This window comes from Aulonocara stuartgranti, assembly GCF_965226115.1.
Source record: "Aulonocara stuartgranti genome assembly, chromosome: 7".
Classification (NCBI taxonomy): domain Eukaryota; kingdom Metazoa; phylum Chordata; class Actinopteri; order Cichliformes; family Cichlidae; genus Aulonocara; species Aulonocara stuartgranti.
The window spans coordinates 28,607,936-28,626,551 of NC_138945.1; the positions used below are offsets into that span (position 1 = coordinate 28,607,936).

At 40.6% G+C, this 18,616-nt stretch overlaps 1 protein-coding gene across 3 annotated transcripts in view; it reads left to right on the forward strand.

The window, feature by feature from the left end:
- strbp (spermatid perinuclear RNA binding protein) overlaps positions 1–18,616 on the forward strand; it is a 101,514-nt gene that overhangs the window by 73,588 nt on the left and 9,310 nt on the right. For all 3 annotated transcript variants that reach the window (XM_082539184.1, XM_082539183.1, XM_082539185.1), the window contains exons 4-16: positions 915–1,177; positions 2,449–2,617; positions 4,803–5,061; positions 9,153–9,268; positions 10,078–10,173; positions 11,573–11,684; positions 12,501–12,598; positions 13,848–13,953; positions 14,650–14,733; positions 15,258–15,466; positions 16,929–17,081; positions 17,337–17,471; positions 18,255–18,395. In XM_082539184.1, coding sequence (XP_082395310.1) covers positions 915–1,177; positions 2,449–2,617; positions 4,803–5,061; positions 9,153–9,268; positions 10,078–10,173; positions 11,573–11,684; positions 12,501–12,598; positions 13,848–13,953; positions 14,650–14,733; positions 15,258–15,466; positions 16,929–17,081; positions 17,337–17,471; positions 18,255–18,395 — 1,941 coding nt within the window. The remainder of the gene's footprint in view (positions 1–914; positions 1,178–2,448; positions 2,618–4,802; positions 5,062–9,152; positions 9,269–10,077; positions 10,174–11,572; positions 11,685–12,500; positions 12,599–13,847; positions 13,954–14,649; positions 14,734–15,257; positions 15,467–16,928; positions 17,082–17,336; positions 17,472–18,254; positions 18,396–18,616) is intronic.

An 18,616-nucleotide genomic window follows, 5' to 3' on the forward strand; every position in this document is an offset into this window, starting at 1 on the left:
AGTTAGCCTTGTAAACCTCTATCTACTCTGTGAAAGGATGAGGAGTGTTTTCATATGAATCCACATAACCACCGCGGACCCATCTGGGTGGTATTAACTGCAGGACACAAATCACAAAGGCACCGTTCCACCTGCTCCTCTCCTTCTTCTCTTTACGTCGCCAATTTGTCTCTGAATTCAGCCTCTGGTCGCACAAGCATTTCTGTCATTTATCCTTGTTAAAGATTCTGCACTGCTCCCTTCGCACTCCTCTGTTGTTATCTATTCTCTTCCTTCTTGGCTTCGGTGGTAGGTGCCTTCTATATTCTGTCATTTACCCTCCCTCTGTGCTACCCTTTTCTGAAGCCTTGCACCTGATATCTTTCTGCTGTGGTGTTCCCCCTTAAACCTCTTACCAAGTAGAATCGAGCATGTGAAGAGCTGACATGAATTCCCAAGGCCAGAATATCTGAGTGGCATGTGGAATGGACTCAGTGAGATGAATTTCTGATAGCCATGTGTGCGTGTGCATATGTGCTAGGGTTAGTGGCAGTAAATAGGAGCTGTCACGGAAGTTAGAATTGATTTCTTTCCTATAAAAGAGATAACATGTTCTGTGAGCACAAAAGCAACTTGGGCAGACAAAAAAGCCAGTTGCACGCACACTTTGTGGGATAGCTGTGTTGCATTTTAATTTTGTGTGAAAGGCTTTTTTGGGTTTTGTTGTTTGTTGTTATTATGAATAAAGTGAGTCCTTAGCAGGGAGTCCAAAGTGTTTGTTTGATGGATTAAAGCTCAATCTGCTGTTAAAGAATGTCCTTGCTGCAGGGAAAGGAAGGTGTTTTTATGCGTGTTCGTTTACAGGTATGCAAGCCCGTGTGTTAGTGGTTCCTGTGCGTTTTAACCTCTCTGTTATTTGTCATCCTCCCTTTCAGAGGTCCTTTCGTTCCTTCAGTAACGATGACCGCCACGTCATGGCGAAACACTCCACCATCTACCCCTCCTCTCAAGAGCTGGAAGCAGTTCAGACACTGGTATCCACTGTCGAGTGTGCCCTCAAACATGTCTCTGATTGGCTGGATCAGAGCAGCTGCGAAGTCCACAACCAGTTTGACAGCCAACCAGCAGACAGCACAGAGGAGGACAACCCTGGTGTTGAGCCCAGCGAAGAAACTGAGGATTCAAGTGATTGCTACAGGTAGGCAGAAGAAACGCACAGTGGGCTTTAATTCATAATTTTTGTTGATGTTTTTTTCAGTTAATGGATTATTTTGTCACTCAAACACAAAATAATTATTTTGTCAAACCTACAAACCATAACCAAAGACGTTTAATGTATTACATCAGCAGTTCGGTAAATATACCTATGCCTTTAAAGCTCACTAAAAACATTTTGACACATGAGCTTCGGACAACATCAGCATAATAATAATCAATCAAGTGTCTCACTACTAAAAATAAAGTTAACATGGGTCTATGCCTGGATGGAGCATGCAGGAGGCATGGACACATGACATCCACGCCAATGCTACTACGGACAGTTATCTGCTCTATCCTCTGAAATTTGCATTCTCACATTTGGTGCCTCCTAAATGAGAGTTCACTCCTCTTTTAAACACTAAAGTGTCAAGTGTACAAGTTGTGGATTTAGTTTAGGTTTTGTACAGAGGAAATGACTTCCTAGAGAGATGTCATCACTTACTTTGAGCCACCAGGGACTTTAGAAAAGATAAGATTGTTCTATCTCTCCACATGTTGAGGAAATTCTGTGGCAAATAGCTGCATTTTTAAAAAGAAAGGCACAGTTGAGAAGCCTGAATTTCTTCATTCTTACGTCACATAAACAACTTTAGATTTGTTGTTTATTCTTCTTTTGCAACCTAGAGTACTGAGTCACTGACAAAAAAATGTTGGCACTTATTAGTGTTGTTTACTTCTCACAGAGACTGTTCATGCTAAATACTTTTTTATGCAGAAGGAAGAAATAAGTTAAACGCACTTCTCTGAGCTAGAAGGAGCATATGTTGCTCAACAGGAAATGAAACGGCCTCCACTGGGGGCTCCTTCTTCTTGAATCTTTTTATTAATGGTTCAGTAGTTTTCATTGATATCTTGAATTGCCTTGTCTGATCTTATTTTGCTGTGTGAATTGGAATTTTAGTATTTTAATCTTTCAAACACTTTTGTGTTTGTTAGAGATTCAGATATTACGCTGATAAAAAGAGGTTTGGATCTCCCGTTGAGTCGACTTCATGCCTGCAGTGCAGTTCTGTTTGTCAGGTCTCGCACAAAATTGTAGGTTAATTTTATAACAAGGTTATTTTTCTCTTTCATCGTATTTAACTCCCTGAGAACTAAGCATGGATTCTGTCTTTGATATTTACTAGTTATGAATTAAAATGTTCATATGCACATAGCTTAAAATCTCATACAAGAGAAGACTTTATATATTTATTTATGTGTTTACAGGGAGTCCAGCGGTGGCGGCTTGTTGTGTGGAGTGATGAGGATCGGCCTAGTGGCCAAAGGACTCCTGATCAAAGGCGACATGGACCTGGAGCTGGTGCTGATGTGCAGAGACAAACCCACACAGACATTGCTGGACACTGTCTGTCACAATTTACCCACACAGATTGAGGTTAGAGACACACACACAAATGCACCGAGGCATGCATGCTTCTCTTGTTTTTTCACGTTCACCTTTAATCTTTGCATTAAACCCACAATCACATCGGTCTGACAAATGTAATCCAGGAATGCACTATATTTACATCACACTCTTCTTCAATGTCAGAAATTAAGCCGTTTAAATAAGCTTCTACATTTTCTTCCTGAATTCACCAGCTCTCACTGTGTTGTGCTTGTGAGTGTTGAGGAGAGTGTCATGAGTGGTAGCGTGAGCATAAGTAGACAAGTGACAGCAATATTGTCAAGTGAGAAGGTGAGAGGTGTTTGAGTATGTATGAGTCATGTGTGATTAATACTCTCGTCATTATGTCAGTGTCACATTTCCTCATTAATAAGTCATGGCAAAGAAGTAAGGTCCTGACTTTCACACATACAAGATACACACACATACACTTACAAACACACACACAATACAGCTCTCTGAAGGACAAGTATCTCTTTTTTACAACCTGTGACTTTGACCCCTGTTTGTTTTATAATCTAGGACTTATACCATCTGTTGTTTCAGTTGGGTTACACACCATTTAAATTATTTCATTTGTAGGATATACATCACTGCAGCCTGGTGAGGGGCTCTGACTGGAAGGGAAGGATTTAGCAATATAACAACAAATGTAGGGAAACACTTTCCAACGTGGCTGGCAAGTGCAGAAATTACCCAATAAATAAATAGTGCCAGAGCACAACCTCTCTGCTCACAATTACATTTTGAGGTGGAGATGGAGAAAAAGAGCGTGTGTGTGTGTGTGTGTGTGTGTGTGTGTGTGTGTGTGTGTGTGTGTGTGTGTGTGTGTGTGTGTGTGTGTTTCCTGTGAGAAATAGTCTCATGTTACGGCCCAGTGACCAGCGATTTTGAATTTCCCATCAGAGCCAAATGGGATGTAGATGGGCCCTCTGTGACTCACTGCTCATTTAAAGGGCAACTGGAATGTAGACATAAACCCAGATATACTTGTTTTTGTCACTTATAAAAACTAGGTAGCTTATTTTCCTTTAATGTTGTTTTCTAGACTTAATCTGGCTTAATCTTGTCAGCTACTCATGGCCAACTCAAGCTTAAATTTAGCTGAAGAGGGTAAGGTCTGTTTTGGGCTATTACAAAGACTTGAATTCACTGTAATTTCAACCGTTACAGTACACTGAGACTTAAAGTGCACATAACTGTGGCTGACTGGTTCACAGAAGGCAGGCAAGAAAATGATTGGACTCAATTAATGATGCCAGAATTGTGTTTGACAGCGTGAGAGTTCGACTTGTTGTAAAGAACAGACTAGCAGCCCGAACACTCAGGAACGCAGGCAAACAAGCGAATACAGATCTTCCTTATTTAACTTACACATAAGCTTTATTTGACATCCCTTTATTCAATATTTTTAATCACCCATGACTGTATATGCTTCATCTGGGCCTCTGTGTGTACTGATCTTTGCATGTCTTGTAGGTGATATTAAGCGTGTTAATTTGTTTAAGTTTGTTCTATACAGTACAGGTGTGTTAAGTAACGGTTGTGGCTGCTGCGTATGCTGACATGAACATATTAGCATAAGTCATCATGTCATAGTGCTGACCAGCGAGGTCAACTGTAATTAATTTCTTCAGAACGAAGGTTGAATGAGGCACAGTGTGCACATAGAGAAACAAATGGGTGTTGAGAAAAATACATAAACAGTGTCTGCAAAACTTATACAAAAGATTCGCCAGATTTCATCAGATATTACTTGATATCTGTGTCTTCAGTAGATTTTACAGCTCTTCCAGAGTTTTATATAAAGGCTATTTGATAATTAGACGCAGAAATTGGGAGTCTATATTCTAACCTGCCAGTGATTTGAAAAAAAAAAAAAGGAAATATCTTTTGAAGGGTCCATGCGATCTTTCTGTCTTCTTACACAGTCAGTTCTGTGGTCAGAAGTATCCCTGGGTGTTTTTATGATGTCCACAAGACTAACTACCATCACTCATTTATTTTCACATAAAAACTTCCCCTTATTAAATCTCCTGTTGTACCTAGTGATGTTGTTGTGGTGTGCTTAAGCCGCACAATGCTGAAATATATTTTGCTTCTTCATCTGTGCTGTGTCATATTGTGGCCTTGGCCTCTTGACTATCGAGTTATGTCTGTTGACACACAACAGAAGCTGACAGAAGAGAAATATGAGGTCACAAGCTCGTTGCCTGAGGCGGCCATCTTGGTAAAAACGACAACAGAGCCTAAACTCACTTTGAAGATTACCCTCACCTCACCGGCCATGAGGGAAGATGACGGGGAAGAAGAGGAGGAGGAGGAATTGGAGGAGGAAGAGCAGGAGCTGGAGAATGGGGAAGAAGGAGAAGAGGTGGTGGAGGGGGAAGTGGAGGAAGAAGAGGAAGACCCAGAAAGCAAAAATGGACAAGGTAGGAGCATAGGAATAGGAAAGTTGTTCTCTGTTTGGCCACACCCAGCACATGCACAATCAATTGGTCTTTGTGTTAACTATGTATATGTTATTAGAAAACTCCACATTTTTTGTCAGACAAGAGGTTTGACCTCATGAACTGATGCTGACACAGGACAAGACAGGTACAGGCAGAGGTGGGTAGAGTAGCCAATCATATTTCAGAAAAACAAATACTCAAGATGAATTTTTTAAAAATGTCGACATTATTTTACTGATTTGACAGCCTGCTACACGGTGATCCAGGTTAGTTGCTTTCAAGTGTGTAAGTAGAACTTTCTTCATATGATAGAAAACTAGTATTACACAGTGCTTAGAGTCGTCAAAGATGACAAAAAAAATCTCCACAAACAAGATGCTGCAGACAAAAATATATAAATGTCAAAGCAAGGAAGCATTAATAATGATCTAAACCCCTGAGGATAGCTGGTCCCTAATCTAGGAGCCAAGAAAAATGCTCATTCACCACAAATCTCAAACTTTAAGTGGGCCAAAGCCAGGAGCTGTGAACCTATCAGTGGCCAACAGGCTGCTAATAGGTAGGAGATCAAAACAGCATTGTTCTTAAGAAGTAGTGAGTGGATTAACAGTTTTTAATGTCACTCCTGATTTTCACAGAAAACCTGTGTAACAAAATCGAGGTGATAAGAGATTAAGCAGCTGAACTTTGGAACAAGTGCAGCGACATCTTGGCTGGAACAAGTATTAAGTGTATTACGATAGCCATTAGTTGATTCGATAGAACAGCGTTTGTTTGTTAAACCTTTTGGAAAAGGGAGACACAGTTTGTCAATAATTCTTAAAGGAGAATTTATTTTAACCTGGATCGTTTGTCATTAAGGTTGTAGAGATTTAGGGTAGCAAGGAGCCACACAAATCTGGCAACTCATCAGCTGACCAAATCATTGTTTGTGTGTAAGGGCATGGAATTTTATTAACATTACTCTACATTATATACACCAGTAAGTAAAGATGTTTTTAAATTGCATATAATTTTCCTTTCCACTGTCGCTAAGTACTTGCTTAAATGGAGTCGTTTGATTTTTGGTTTTTTTCTCTGTATTATTGTAGGATCTTTACTTTACAGTAAGAAGCACCTTGAGGCAACTGCTGTTGTGATTTGGTGCTATATAAATGAAATTTAGTGAATTTTAAGTAGAGAGCTTTTCTACTCTATGCCCCATTCACAATAGTACTTTTTTTTGGCAACCAGGAATTGAACCACCACCTTTCCATTTAGCAGATGACCTGTGCTACCTCCTGAGCTACAGACCCAGTAGTGCAGCCCACACATTGACTGTTCGTCAGTCTGTCTGGTTAATTTGAATTGGAAAGCCAAATTCCAAGAATAAAGGAGAATAAAGTTTGGCCAGTGATGTTTTGTCTCTTGAATCTGCCACTGTAGCAGCAGCAGTTTGTCATGGCTTGGTTTTAATAAGATATCAGACCTTGTTGCATTAATGCCTGAATTAGTCCCATTATCCAAACCAATTATTACAGAAATATACTGCTCCAAAATGTTTCAGTTACTCTAGTTACTTTATGACATTTTACAAAGTAATTAAGTAAAATCGAGCTGAAAGGCTCTGGTGTTGAGTCTGTAAACAACCCATCCCCATTCCCCTGTTTTCATGTGTAGCAGTTACTGGTTGTAATTGGTTGTGGGATGTAAGATTGGGAACCAAGGCCAGCAGGCCAGCGAAATCAATAAGCAGCCAGTAGCAAGCTGCCCATCTATCCTGTGGCTCTCATCCAACTAGACACTCAGGTCTCAGAGAGAGATGAGCGATAGCACGAAGGTTTGCCGTACATCATTCCAGATGCCTCGGCATGATAGAGAGGACCCCTCGTATTTTCTCACCAAGGGGAACACATCGGTTTGCACACATGTTCACTCAGCTGCAAGGAGGAGGAGGAGGCCACACACACAGTCATATTTTGTAAAAATACCTGTCACACTGGATATCTAACTCTACAGATTTATGGCGATCATATTTTAAAGTGCAGGGTCAAATACTTTTCACATTAACACATGCAACAGCCGGCATAAACACCAGTGGTTTAAGACCAGTGGCAGTGCCTGTTTTAGCTCCGTTTAGGCTTGTCAGGAAATGATTAGCAACATATTAGGGAGATTAATTATCCCTAAAAAAATTTGTTAACAAAAACTTTCCATGTTTCCACAAATGCAGATTGTTTCCATAAGCTCTAGCTGAAATGTTAGACGGGTGAATTATGTCTTCTCAGCTGGTAACAGGTGATCATTTATACAGTATTTTCCAGTCACTTTAATCCCATTTGGGAATTGGGGTTAATGTTAGTAGGGTTAATTTTATACATTTGACAAGTTACATTTTTATGCTACAGATAAATATTTTATTGAAGATATGCACATGTTTTGCATGCATGTGTGTGCTTTACTCACTGATGCAGCTCACTTGCTTTGTGTGGTAAAGGGGGGGGGGGGGGGGGGGGTTTCACTCCTTTTTTTTTTTTTATAAATCTCCCTCTGTACTCAGTTATAAAGGGTAATACAGAGAGAGATAATGATAAAAGAAGAGCGCTGATTGAGAGAAGAGGGGGAGGACAAGCGAGAAGAGAAAGACTAATGATCTGCTAGTAGCTGAGCTGTCCAACACACAGCTGGGCCCAGTCTGACAGACCTTAGGATTTACCAGGACACGTCACACTGAAACATAGATTGCACACTAAGGCATGCCATTGTCAGGAAATGCTACACTGCATTTTATAACACAAGATAAATGCTTTCACTCCGGCACGCATCGGACGCATTTGACATTTAAAATTAATGCCTCTCGAGGCTAGGATTTTCTTTTTATGGGAGACTGATGAGAAAAATATTTACCTAGTTGTGTTTTCATAGAGCCCCAAAGGACTCTTTAATGTGTTTTATTTTATCTCCAGTTGGTCCCGCACACAATAAAACCTTCTTTGGAAACCCCATGTAACGGCATTCATTCATACACAGCTGCGTTTGATTCAGCTTGCCGTGCATATCACAGACTTTGTGCTGTTTCTCGAGTAGCAGGCCAGTTGAAGCTGCACTAACCCAGCAAGCCCTGTGTGTAGGGCAGCATGAATCAAATGCTTACATATAAAAGTATAATGCTCTACTTTTACCAACCATGATGCTCTGACTAAACCCTGCCTTGATCCCTCTTGTGTTGTGTTTGTCTCAGACTGGGTCAAACTATCTTAGATTTTTTTTCTTTTCCTTTTCAGTTCTACTTTAGGAGCGCTTGATTCTGTGTTTGCCCAGACAGGTTGTTGAATTGCTTTCTCTGCACCATCATTTTCTCTATGAGCCTGTGAAAATCAAGTGCACCTTAAGTAATGCAGAAGACAAACAAAACTGCTATTTTGACTCCTGCCTGGTGCAGACTGGATCAAAATAAATAAAATCCTTGTCAAATACATAAAGGAGAGATTGATTTACATTGCTGGGCACAATAAAAATGACTCGATATGCTCTAACTGTGCTCACACACAGTAAATCAAACACTCCTTAGGTATTTGTTTTGTGTATGTCTGTGGGGGGGCTCTCCATCCCACAAAGTTGTCTCTTCTTTTGTAACATTGGTTGCTCTGATGTTTTTTTTTAGCCACTGAGTGGATTTAAAATACTAAACCGCTATTCAGTAGTTTGTGCAATTTTCAACACATCTCTTTCTAGGATGGACAGTAAATTTATGATAATATGTGGTGCAGTCAACACACATTTGACTCATCCTAGTGTTGAAAATGGCACTCCATTTAAAGAGTGAGGAGCCCTTGATGGGCATCCATTGCGGATCTGTAATCCGTGCAGCGAGTGAGCACTTTGTACAAGGAGAGAGCAATTTTATGGCATGAAAAGCACCTTGTATGTACCAAAAATATCCATGCATGTGTGTGTGTGTGTATGCTCGCACACACGACTTCGGGTGTGTCTGCGTACATTCACGCGCGCAACACTCAAACACACACACTCAAAGCTGACGTGTGTGTGTTTTACGTTCTCTATATTGGGTTGTTATTGTTTCGTGGCAGTGTTGGGTGCTGCTGCGCAGAGAGTGGAGGCTGAGGAGGAGGAGGAGGGGGAGGTGCTGGATAGACACAGATGTCTGTTGGCCCTGGCAGCGCTGCGACACGCCAAGTGGTTCCAGGTCGGCACCCACTCACTTCCTGTCTTCGTGCCCGATGCTTATTGTAGCCTGACGACTCACCCAGAGAGAATAGTCAGATAGAACTATACTGCCTGTTATGCACACCCAGGGAGTGTAAATGTACTGATTTTACTAAAATAGTAAAATTGAATGTGTATGTTAGAACAAATGCAAATGCACTAATGTTTTCTTTTGTCCTCTAATTTGCATTTTCAGTTTGCAGGATGTTGTTTTGCAACATCATGGCAAAAAAAGCCACTTTATACATACCTGCTCCAAAAGTTTAGTGTAGAGCTGGAAAAGGGTGAGATTAAAAGTTTTTTGTAAAAAAGTATCGTAGGGCTACAAAAGCAATGGTTGATACTTGTTTTTCTTTTTGGCAATTATGTGAACCTGCCTGCTCCGTACAACATGTCAGTGCTTCCCTTCAATTCTCCTTCCATACCCCTTCCCATCTATCTCCCGACTCATTTACCTTATTGGCAAAAAGAAAGAAGAGGAAACAAAAGAAAATAGTGGTAGCCTGTGTATATTCTAGAGACAAACACAAAACACAAAGAAAAAATAATAATAATGAGAAATAATAATTAACATATATGTTCAGTAAACTAATTCAACATCTTTCGCGACACAGAGTTTTAGAAAGATCCAGTCACTTCCTTTTGACTGTGGCTTTGTGATTTTCTGCAGGCGGTAGTCTGTATGTGTTTGAACAAATACCACTGCTCCTATACTCAGTTTGTTCCCTTTTCTCCTCTCCTTTAATCTTCCTCTTTGCCTCCCTCTGTCTTTCCCTTCCACCATCTCAGGCTCGAGTGAATGGACTCAAGTCCTGCGTTATCGTTCTCAGGATATTAAGGGATATGTGCAATAGACATCCCATCTGGGAACCTCTGAAGGGATGGGTGAGTGTTGTGCTCGCCTTGTTGCTCCTGTGTTCAATTACTTATCATCTGTAAATCACGTGTTTTATGCTAAAAACTAGGCAATGTATATAAATGAAACAGGTTACAAATGGAGCTACTTGTGTAGATGGTTTAAATACACTCACTGGATACTTTAATAAGTACACCTTGCTAATGCCAGGTTGGACCCCCTTTTTCATTCAGAACTGATTTAAGTCTTCATGGCAAGGTGCTGGAAACATTTCTCAGAGATATCAGTGCATACTGTATGACAGCGTATTGGGGTCACATAAAGAAAAAAATGTTAGTGTTCATTTTGAGAATAAAGTTGAAATAATATTTTGAGAAAAAAGTCAAAATGCAGCGATTAAAGCTGTTGTTTGAAGTCAAAGAACTGCCACAGCTGCTACACCCTCTACAATTATGCCTTTTGTAGATACGCTATTGACATTGCACTTCACACTCAGTCTTAGTGACATGAAAACTGTTTCTCTTTTAGCACATAAGCACAATGTGGTGATAAATGTTGAAACGATGGTGCAGAAAGCTACATCTAGTCAGAAGGAAAAACTGGGGGATAAAGTTGTTTCACAAATTCATCTACGTGAGGCATTTTGTAACGCTTATATCAGCCCTAGCAGTTGTTTCACTTAAATCTCTACATTTTGACAATAACAATATTTTGAGTTTAATCTGGAAATTTTGACTTTATTCTCCACATTAACAATAATATTTTTGTTTCTTAATGTGACCTTCATGCTCCTTCATAATACATCACACAATAGCAGCAGATTTGTCGGCCACACTTTTTTCTTATGTTCTGTGGTCTAATTTTTGGAGATCCCATACAAACTATAGCCTCAGTTTTCTGTTCTTACCTAACAAGGGTGGCATCGGGTTCCTGCGGCTGGAGCCCATCTGCTCCAAAATTCAGAGTGTTGTGCATTCAGAGACACTTTTGTGCATATCTCAGTTGTAAAAATTGGTTATTTTGCATTCCCTTTCTATCAGCTTAAAGCAGTCCGACCATTCTCCTCTGACATCAACAAGCCCAGCCAAGCCCATTTCTTTAAAGTTTACAGATGGTTGTGTGGAGAAACCCCAGTAGATCATCATTTTCTGAAATACTTAGACCAGTCCATCTAGCATCACCAACCATGCCACATTCACAATCACCTAAATCAACCTTCTTCCCCATGCTCAGTTTGAACTCGATCAGGTCTTCCTGACCACGTCTACGTGCCGAATGCACTGAGTTGCCATGTAACTAATTCGAAATTTCTGTTGAACGGGTGTACGTAGCAGCAAAGTGGTCAGTGAATGTACCTTTTAATGACATATCACCCACATTTCTCTATTATTGCATGCTTATCTGTTTTTATGTCAACTTTTTTCACAGCCCTTGGAGCTTATCTGTGAGAAAGCCATTGCCACCTGCAACAGACCCCTTGGGGCAGGAGAAGCGCTGCGCAGAGTCATGGAGTGTCTGGCCTCAGGCATACTGCTCCCAGGTACTTGGTGTGGTGTATTCATGAAGGAATTTGGCTACATTCACACTGCAGGCGAAAGCGCATCAAATCACTTTGAGCGTTCACACTAGAGCGCGTTTGCTGTCGCATTTTATTTGTAGTGTGAACGAGCATACAAAAAAATCGGATTTGATCAAAAAATTGGAGTTGAACGTAGCCTTAGTGACTGCAAAGATTTGAGTAGATGAGGATGTATTTTCATACAGTTTTCTGGCATTTCTTACCAGGAGAGCTAAATAAAGTTCTTAATGTGGGTAGATGAGGAGATATATCACAGCTCTGCTTGACACATTTTTGAGCAGTTTTTAAGAGAGGTCGAGACATTATAAATGACCCAGCAGAGCACAACTGTCTGAGGCAGGTCATCATTATTATTATGGAAGCATCTTAATTAGAGCTAGCTTAATGGCTTCTTTGCAAAGTGTTCTGCATCACTGGGTAAAATTGTCTTTGAATAAAGCTAATTTACTTTGGATCAAAAACCAGTGTTCTCCTCTCGGACTGGTGCTTTTCAAGTGCCTGCTTTGAAGGACTGAAAGGAGCTATTTAAAAGTGGAAGAGTGGAAGTTTAACAAACTGCAAATAAAAAATAACCCATTTTAATTCAAAGGGAAATGTATGCCACACTAGTAGGAGAATGTTTATTTACCTACAAGATGTTTTTCTCCATTCATTTTAATTCTCAAGATTTTCACTGTCTCTTTTAAAGTCAAGCCCAATTAAATGCTGCTGAGCTGCACTGTCGGCACAGAAAGTGACAATGACTGACTTAGCATGTCTGTGTGTCACTTCCCCCAGGAGGCCCAGGTTTACACGACCCGTGTGAGAAAGAGCCAACAAACACACTCGCCAGCATGACTGACCAGCAGGCTGAGGACATTACCTTCAGTGCACAGGTACACACGTACAATGTAGTTTAACTATGGCATTGCTATCACCCAGTGCTTCTTGCCCTGAGCTGGCAGTGTGTGGGAATCACTCAGCAATATGCCCATTAGCAAGACAGGAAGACCTCATTGCTGCCCCAACCACTCATTCTGCGAGCACACACACACACACACACACTTACATTCAGTCACCAGAAAGAGCTGTGTGGTGCCGCATTTTAATGATTGGTGTGGGAAGCTATTGCCATTGCAAGCCATAAATCCATCTCTGACACCTCGAGGACAGTATTTATGCGCGTGTGGTATTTGTGTGTGTGTGTGCGTGTGCCGTCATGTCCTTTGACACACACACTTGAGCGAGCAGGGCAGCCTCTGAGCCTCGTGGCTTAGTGAATCTTGCCGTCCATTTCCTTTTGAAGGCAGCCTGGACGAGGCTGGAATGTCAATGGGGATAATTGCATTGGAGCAGATACAAGAGCAGATAGGAGAGAGGGAGCTGTTCTGTCAATGAGCTGCACCAGGTGTCATTAATATCTGAGACACTCTACCCCCCTAATAGATTTATATTAGCAGAGTCTCTATGTGCCATTTGGTTATCTGTTTGTGTAGAATAGGGATGCATGTAAGACACTGAGCATGATAAGTTAACATAAAGACAAATGAGTCATTATGGTTGAATTTGGGTACAGTTTTGGTGCTTTGTGGTGCAAGATAAGAAAGTGTTTTGAGGGGTTTTTTTTAAATTGTATATTTAGAAGTTTGCCCATGCATTATCCAGCTTTATACTCCTATGTATTGCAGATTCACTTAAGTACAAAATGTCCATTGTTGTTTAAGTTAATTTGTGTTGTGACAAATTAACTTAAAGAACTGTTGTTACTCCTCATCGGAACAGTTCTTCTGTCTCAGATATTCAGGATATAGCAAACAGCACAGACAGTGAGTTATCACAGAGTAAAGAGTGAAGGAGCTTCTTACATGTGTTTATCGACTCTAGGCTATACATAAGTTAAACATTGTTGGATATTTTGACTCTCTTTACTTAGACTTAAAGAGTACCGGTAACTCCACCAGTTGCATCCTTTTTAATGTTTTATACTGTTTTTAAAATAATTTAATAATGTTTTATAATGCTAGTAAACATCTTGAATACTGCACGCTGTGCCTCTGTTGACATCAAATCTGTCTTGGTTCAAATGCGTTTCTCAGCTTTCATCATCTTTCTTTTTGTGTATGGTGCGTGATTTGTGTTCAACAGCATGCTCTCAGGCTCATGGCGTTCGGACAGATCTACAAGGTGTTAGAGATGGAGCCTCTTCCCTCAAATAAACCATCGCAGAAATATCCGTGGTCTGATAAAGAAGGTGTGTACCTTTTTTTATTCCCCATTGCTGCTCTGCCTGCCCGTCCAGTTCTAGATCAGACAAGGCCTTGGCTGTCTTCTCACACTTGTCATGACCTTTCTGGGTGGATTATGTGTTTTCTATGCACTTCTGTAGCACTGCCAGCATCATCAGAAAGGCTGACATATTAATCATAATAAAACTAGCTTCAGTGATGTAGGTATGTTATATACATTTTTTTCTCAGTTTTTTTATTGACCCTGTCTCCAGTGCCACACTAAGGATTTTAGCTTTAGTGAAATTGCTTTAGGTTGTGCATGCTTTCTGCAGGAAAAAGAGAGACTCACAGAAATCTCATAAGATCTTGAGCTGGCACATAGCCAAAGTGACTTTCGTGGAAAATCAAAAATCGGCCTTTTGAAATTTTGATGCTGACATGGAAAAAGCATTTATGGATTAAGGTGCACGTAGGGCACGATCTGGTATGTCTTCCTCATTGTTTGACTGTTTGCTGGTCTGCCTGTCGGCTCTGTTTATCTTCTCTGTGTGTTCATCCGTCCTGTGCTTGTTCTCTTGTATCGTTTGTTCTCTGTGACATTGCCTTTGTGTGTTTTTGTCATACACAATTGCCACATGTGTAAGTCGACATAAACATCTCTTGTATTTAGTGATTGATTAGTAATTCTCTCTGTGTTTATCTGTGTCTCTTGATTTTAGGGTTAGGTTTGAAGAGGCCATATGATGATGGAGCAATGGATGACAAGGACCTCATCAAGAAGATGAAGAGGAATCTAAGAAAAGGTACAAGGAGGAAGACAAATCTAATATTGTAGTCTGCTTGTTATATTTTAAAGCCTAACAGTGTATATGATTCAAAGTATGTTATATTAGAAAATGTTCTTTCATCATTCGATTTTCATGATTTTATCTACTGAGAAGCTTCGCTTATCTTCACCTTGTCTCTCTTTTATTGCTCCCTTCCTCTCTTTTTCATTCCTCTGAGACACATCGATGCTATTGATTGTTAACATTTTAGTAGGCCACCCAACCATTCCTAGTATTTTCTTTGTACAAGGAGAAGAGGAACCATAGCTAATCGAGGCAAAGAGGGATTTCTATATATTGGCAAAAAGGAGGAAAGTGATTAAAGGCACCTTTATTCCTCATAAAAAAAACTTGGCAGAATACTGAAAAACATTACAAATTACCCTGATTTTTCTCTACTCTGTCCAATTTCAGCTTTTATAACTTTCGCATTACAGTTTTTAAATGTACCCTGGCTTTATGTCTTACTATTATTCTCTCTTACCTGTTTTTGGCCTTAGTCCTGGACAGTAAAGCCATAGACTCCAACCAACCAATGAACGCCCTGATGCGGCTGAACCAGATCCGGCCAGGGCTGCAGTACCGCCTGCTGTCCCAGTCAGGGCCGGTTCATGCTCCAGTCTTCACCATGTCTGTGGACCTAGATGGAACAGTTTACGAAGCCTCTGGATCCTCTAAGAAGACTGCAAAGCTTCACGTTGCAGTCAAGGTAAGCTTGATTTCTGTGTTTGATTACATTTGTGTCTTTATGTTTTTTAAACATGGTTGGTTAGAAATGTAGCCTCACAGCAAGAAGGTTCTGAGTTCAACTTGCTGGCTGCTGTCTTTCTCTTTAGCAGTTGCATGGCCACAGGTGTGAATGTGAGTGCGGGGGATGTCTATATCTCTATATGTTAACCCTGTGGCAGACTGGCATTGTGTCTAAGGTGCAGCCCTCCTCCCACCACATGACAGCTGGAATAGGCTCCACTAGGAAGAAAATGGATGGATAAAATAACATATAGAGAACAGTAAAAATAGTCTTAATAATTTCTAATGCCTCTCGCGGTTGCTGTGACTTAATGTCTGACATAAGCATTCACTTGGACTCAAGGATGAACTGGCTAAAGGTCACTGTGACCTCAAAATTGCCACTCAACAACACCTTTGCCATTATTCAGTGCCATAACTGAGGAGCAGAAGATTTAGATGGTGAACACATTTTACATTTGATCAAATGCTGAAATAGTGACACTAATTTTTGGGGACCACCTATTCAAGTCTTCAGGCCACATGCCATATGAGTCTGGACGAGCACGGATTTAAACTCCAACTTGACAGGTTGGCAGTAGCCTGAGGCCTCAAGGTGGTAATTTCAGTTGGCTCCCTGAAAAATTTCATAAGTTCCAGCTGACGCCAAACCTGTATGGCTACAAATATGTTTTTGCCTACCTATACCTGCTGATGTGTTTGTGTGTGCGAGGAAAGTTGGAGGTGGGCAAATCCATGTAATCCCAAAGTGGTTGTGAACAAAGAGGCTCTCCAGAGCACCGAGCTGGGATAATCCGCTGTCCGCTCCATTCCCATAAAAGGCTCTTTCTCCCCACCTCTCCTTCTTTTCTGTTCTCCTTCTTGCTCACTTCCTTTCTCTCATGTGCTCATCTTTTGATCTCTCTTTCTCGCCTTCAGTTTCTTTACCTCCTGCTCTCTCACATATACTCTTACTATAGGGGCTGGTTGAGCAGCTGTGACACAATCAACGTCCTTCCCTCCCTTCTTCTCTCCCTGTCTGTGTGCTGCTGTCTTGTCAAGGACTTACATTAAAGTGATATGATACTCAAATCAGCTAACCATTGTACAGCTGAGCCATTAATACTGCAGTATTCCTGCCTCAAGAAGAGATATTGGTTGAAATAGATTCTCAGCATGCTTCTTTAATTCAATCTTTTTTGCCTGATTACACTAATGCAGTCTTCTCAGAATGAAGTGATCTGACGTAAAGGAACATAAGTGAGTTCATCAGAAATCATGTTCATATTGCAAAAGCAATGTAAGATTGTTTGATTAGTCACTTTAAAGGTTTTATTTTTTATTTCGTTGCTTTAATGCATATTAGCCCTTTTAGGTGTCTTTGCCTGCCTTTTTCCTTCCTTTCCTACCTTTATTTTTACTTCCTTGCCTTCGATCTCAAGGTTCTCCAGGCAATGGGCTACCCGACTGGATTTGACTCAGACCTGGACCCCATGAGTTCAGACGAGAAGTCGGACAGTGAGGGGAAGAGCGAGACCTCCTCGCACACTAGCAATAACCCAACACACTCCTCGGACAGTTCCAACACGCTTGAGGTAGGGAATGAGAAGTGTGTGTCAACAAATGAAAGCACACGCTTAGTTCAAATGCTTTTTTTTTAATCTGGTAAAATTTGATTTGAGCTACTGAAGCATAATAGGAGGTCAGTGTGGTTTAACATGAAACGCACCTAAATCACTGACATTTTCATACCATGCGTCATCTCCCATGTTAACTGTCATATTTGTTATTTTATAAATAAATGAACCCACTTTTAAATTAAGTTACTTTAATACCTTTTCACTCTCCAGGTGCGAACTCAGGGTCCCATACTGACAGCGAGTGGAAAGAATCCTGTCATGGAGCTAAACGAGAAGAGAAGAGGCCTCAAATATGAGCTCATCTCTGAGAGTGGAGGCAGCCACGACAAACGCTTTGTTATGGAGGTGAGAGAAAAATGTTTTTGTTACGGATCTTGTCAAAAGCAAAAGTTTAAAAAAAGAAGTTGCCTTTGAACATTGCCTGCTTTTTCAGTCCTTTTCAGTCAGTCCAGTTTTATAAATCCATATATAGTTATATCTATATATATGCACTAGCCTTATGGCATATGGGTTGTCTGCTCAACCCAGTAAGGAATGCCGGTGTCCCAGGTCAGGCTGTGTTAAAAAAATGTGCTCATACCAAATATTGGCATTCATCTTGTTAGATTTGTAAAAATTCAGTTTTTACCATATATATTATATTTCTGTTTGTGTTTGCACATTTCAATAAATCAGTGCACTTATTTCCTATCAAAATACATGTATAAAGAAATGAGGTCTCAAGCCTTGTGCACAGTATTGTACACAACCAGAAACAGGCTCATCACCCGGCAGAGTCAGTGGGGTGGTTTGTTTTCCGACATGCCTGGTTGCTCCATCGCTCTGCTGATTGATTAGCAGGCCTGCTTGACAGCAGGGCATCCTTAAACAAGCCGTCCTGTTCAGCAAGACTCGCTGACTGACTCACTGAGGACTTCAAAAAACGTTGCCTTTGGCCCACATTGTGTGATTTTTAGCTCTAACAGATTTGTACTATAAAAAGTGTGAATACCCATAGAAAGACCTACATCAATAAAATAAGAGAGAATTAATTGTTTATAAATCACTACAGGTCTAAAATGTAGTATGTTTCTTTTGTTTTTCCCTAAGCATAAAACACATTTCTGTGAATATTTGTGTGCATGTTAGGTGGAGGTCGACGGGCAGAAATTTCGTGGGGCAGGCCCCAACAAAAAGGTAGCAAAGGCCAGCGCTGCCCTAGCAGCTCTGGAAAAACTCTTCTCTGGTCCCAACGCAGCTGCAAACAAGAAGAAGAAGATATTGCCTCAAGTAAGGAGAGACACACTTATGCAGCACAACCCTGACACAGAAGTCCCCAATTAACTCTGTAGCATGTGCATTTACACTGAAACAACAATAAACTATTAAACCAGTCTTTCTGTCCTATTTTGCATTACTGTTATACTCTTTCTGATCAAAAAGCAGTTGGAGAGTTTGCCCAATGTGTCCCTCTATCACTAATCAATAACACTTTGTTTAGACTGATTTAA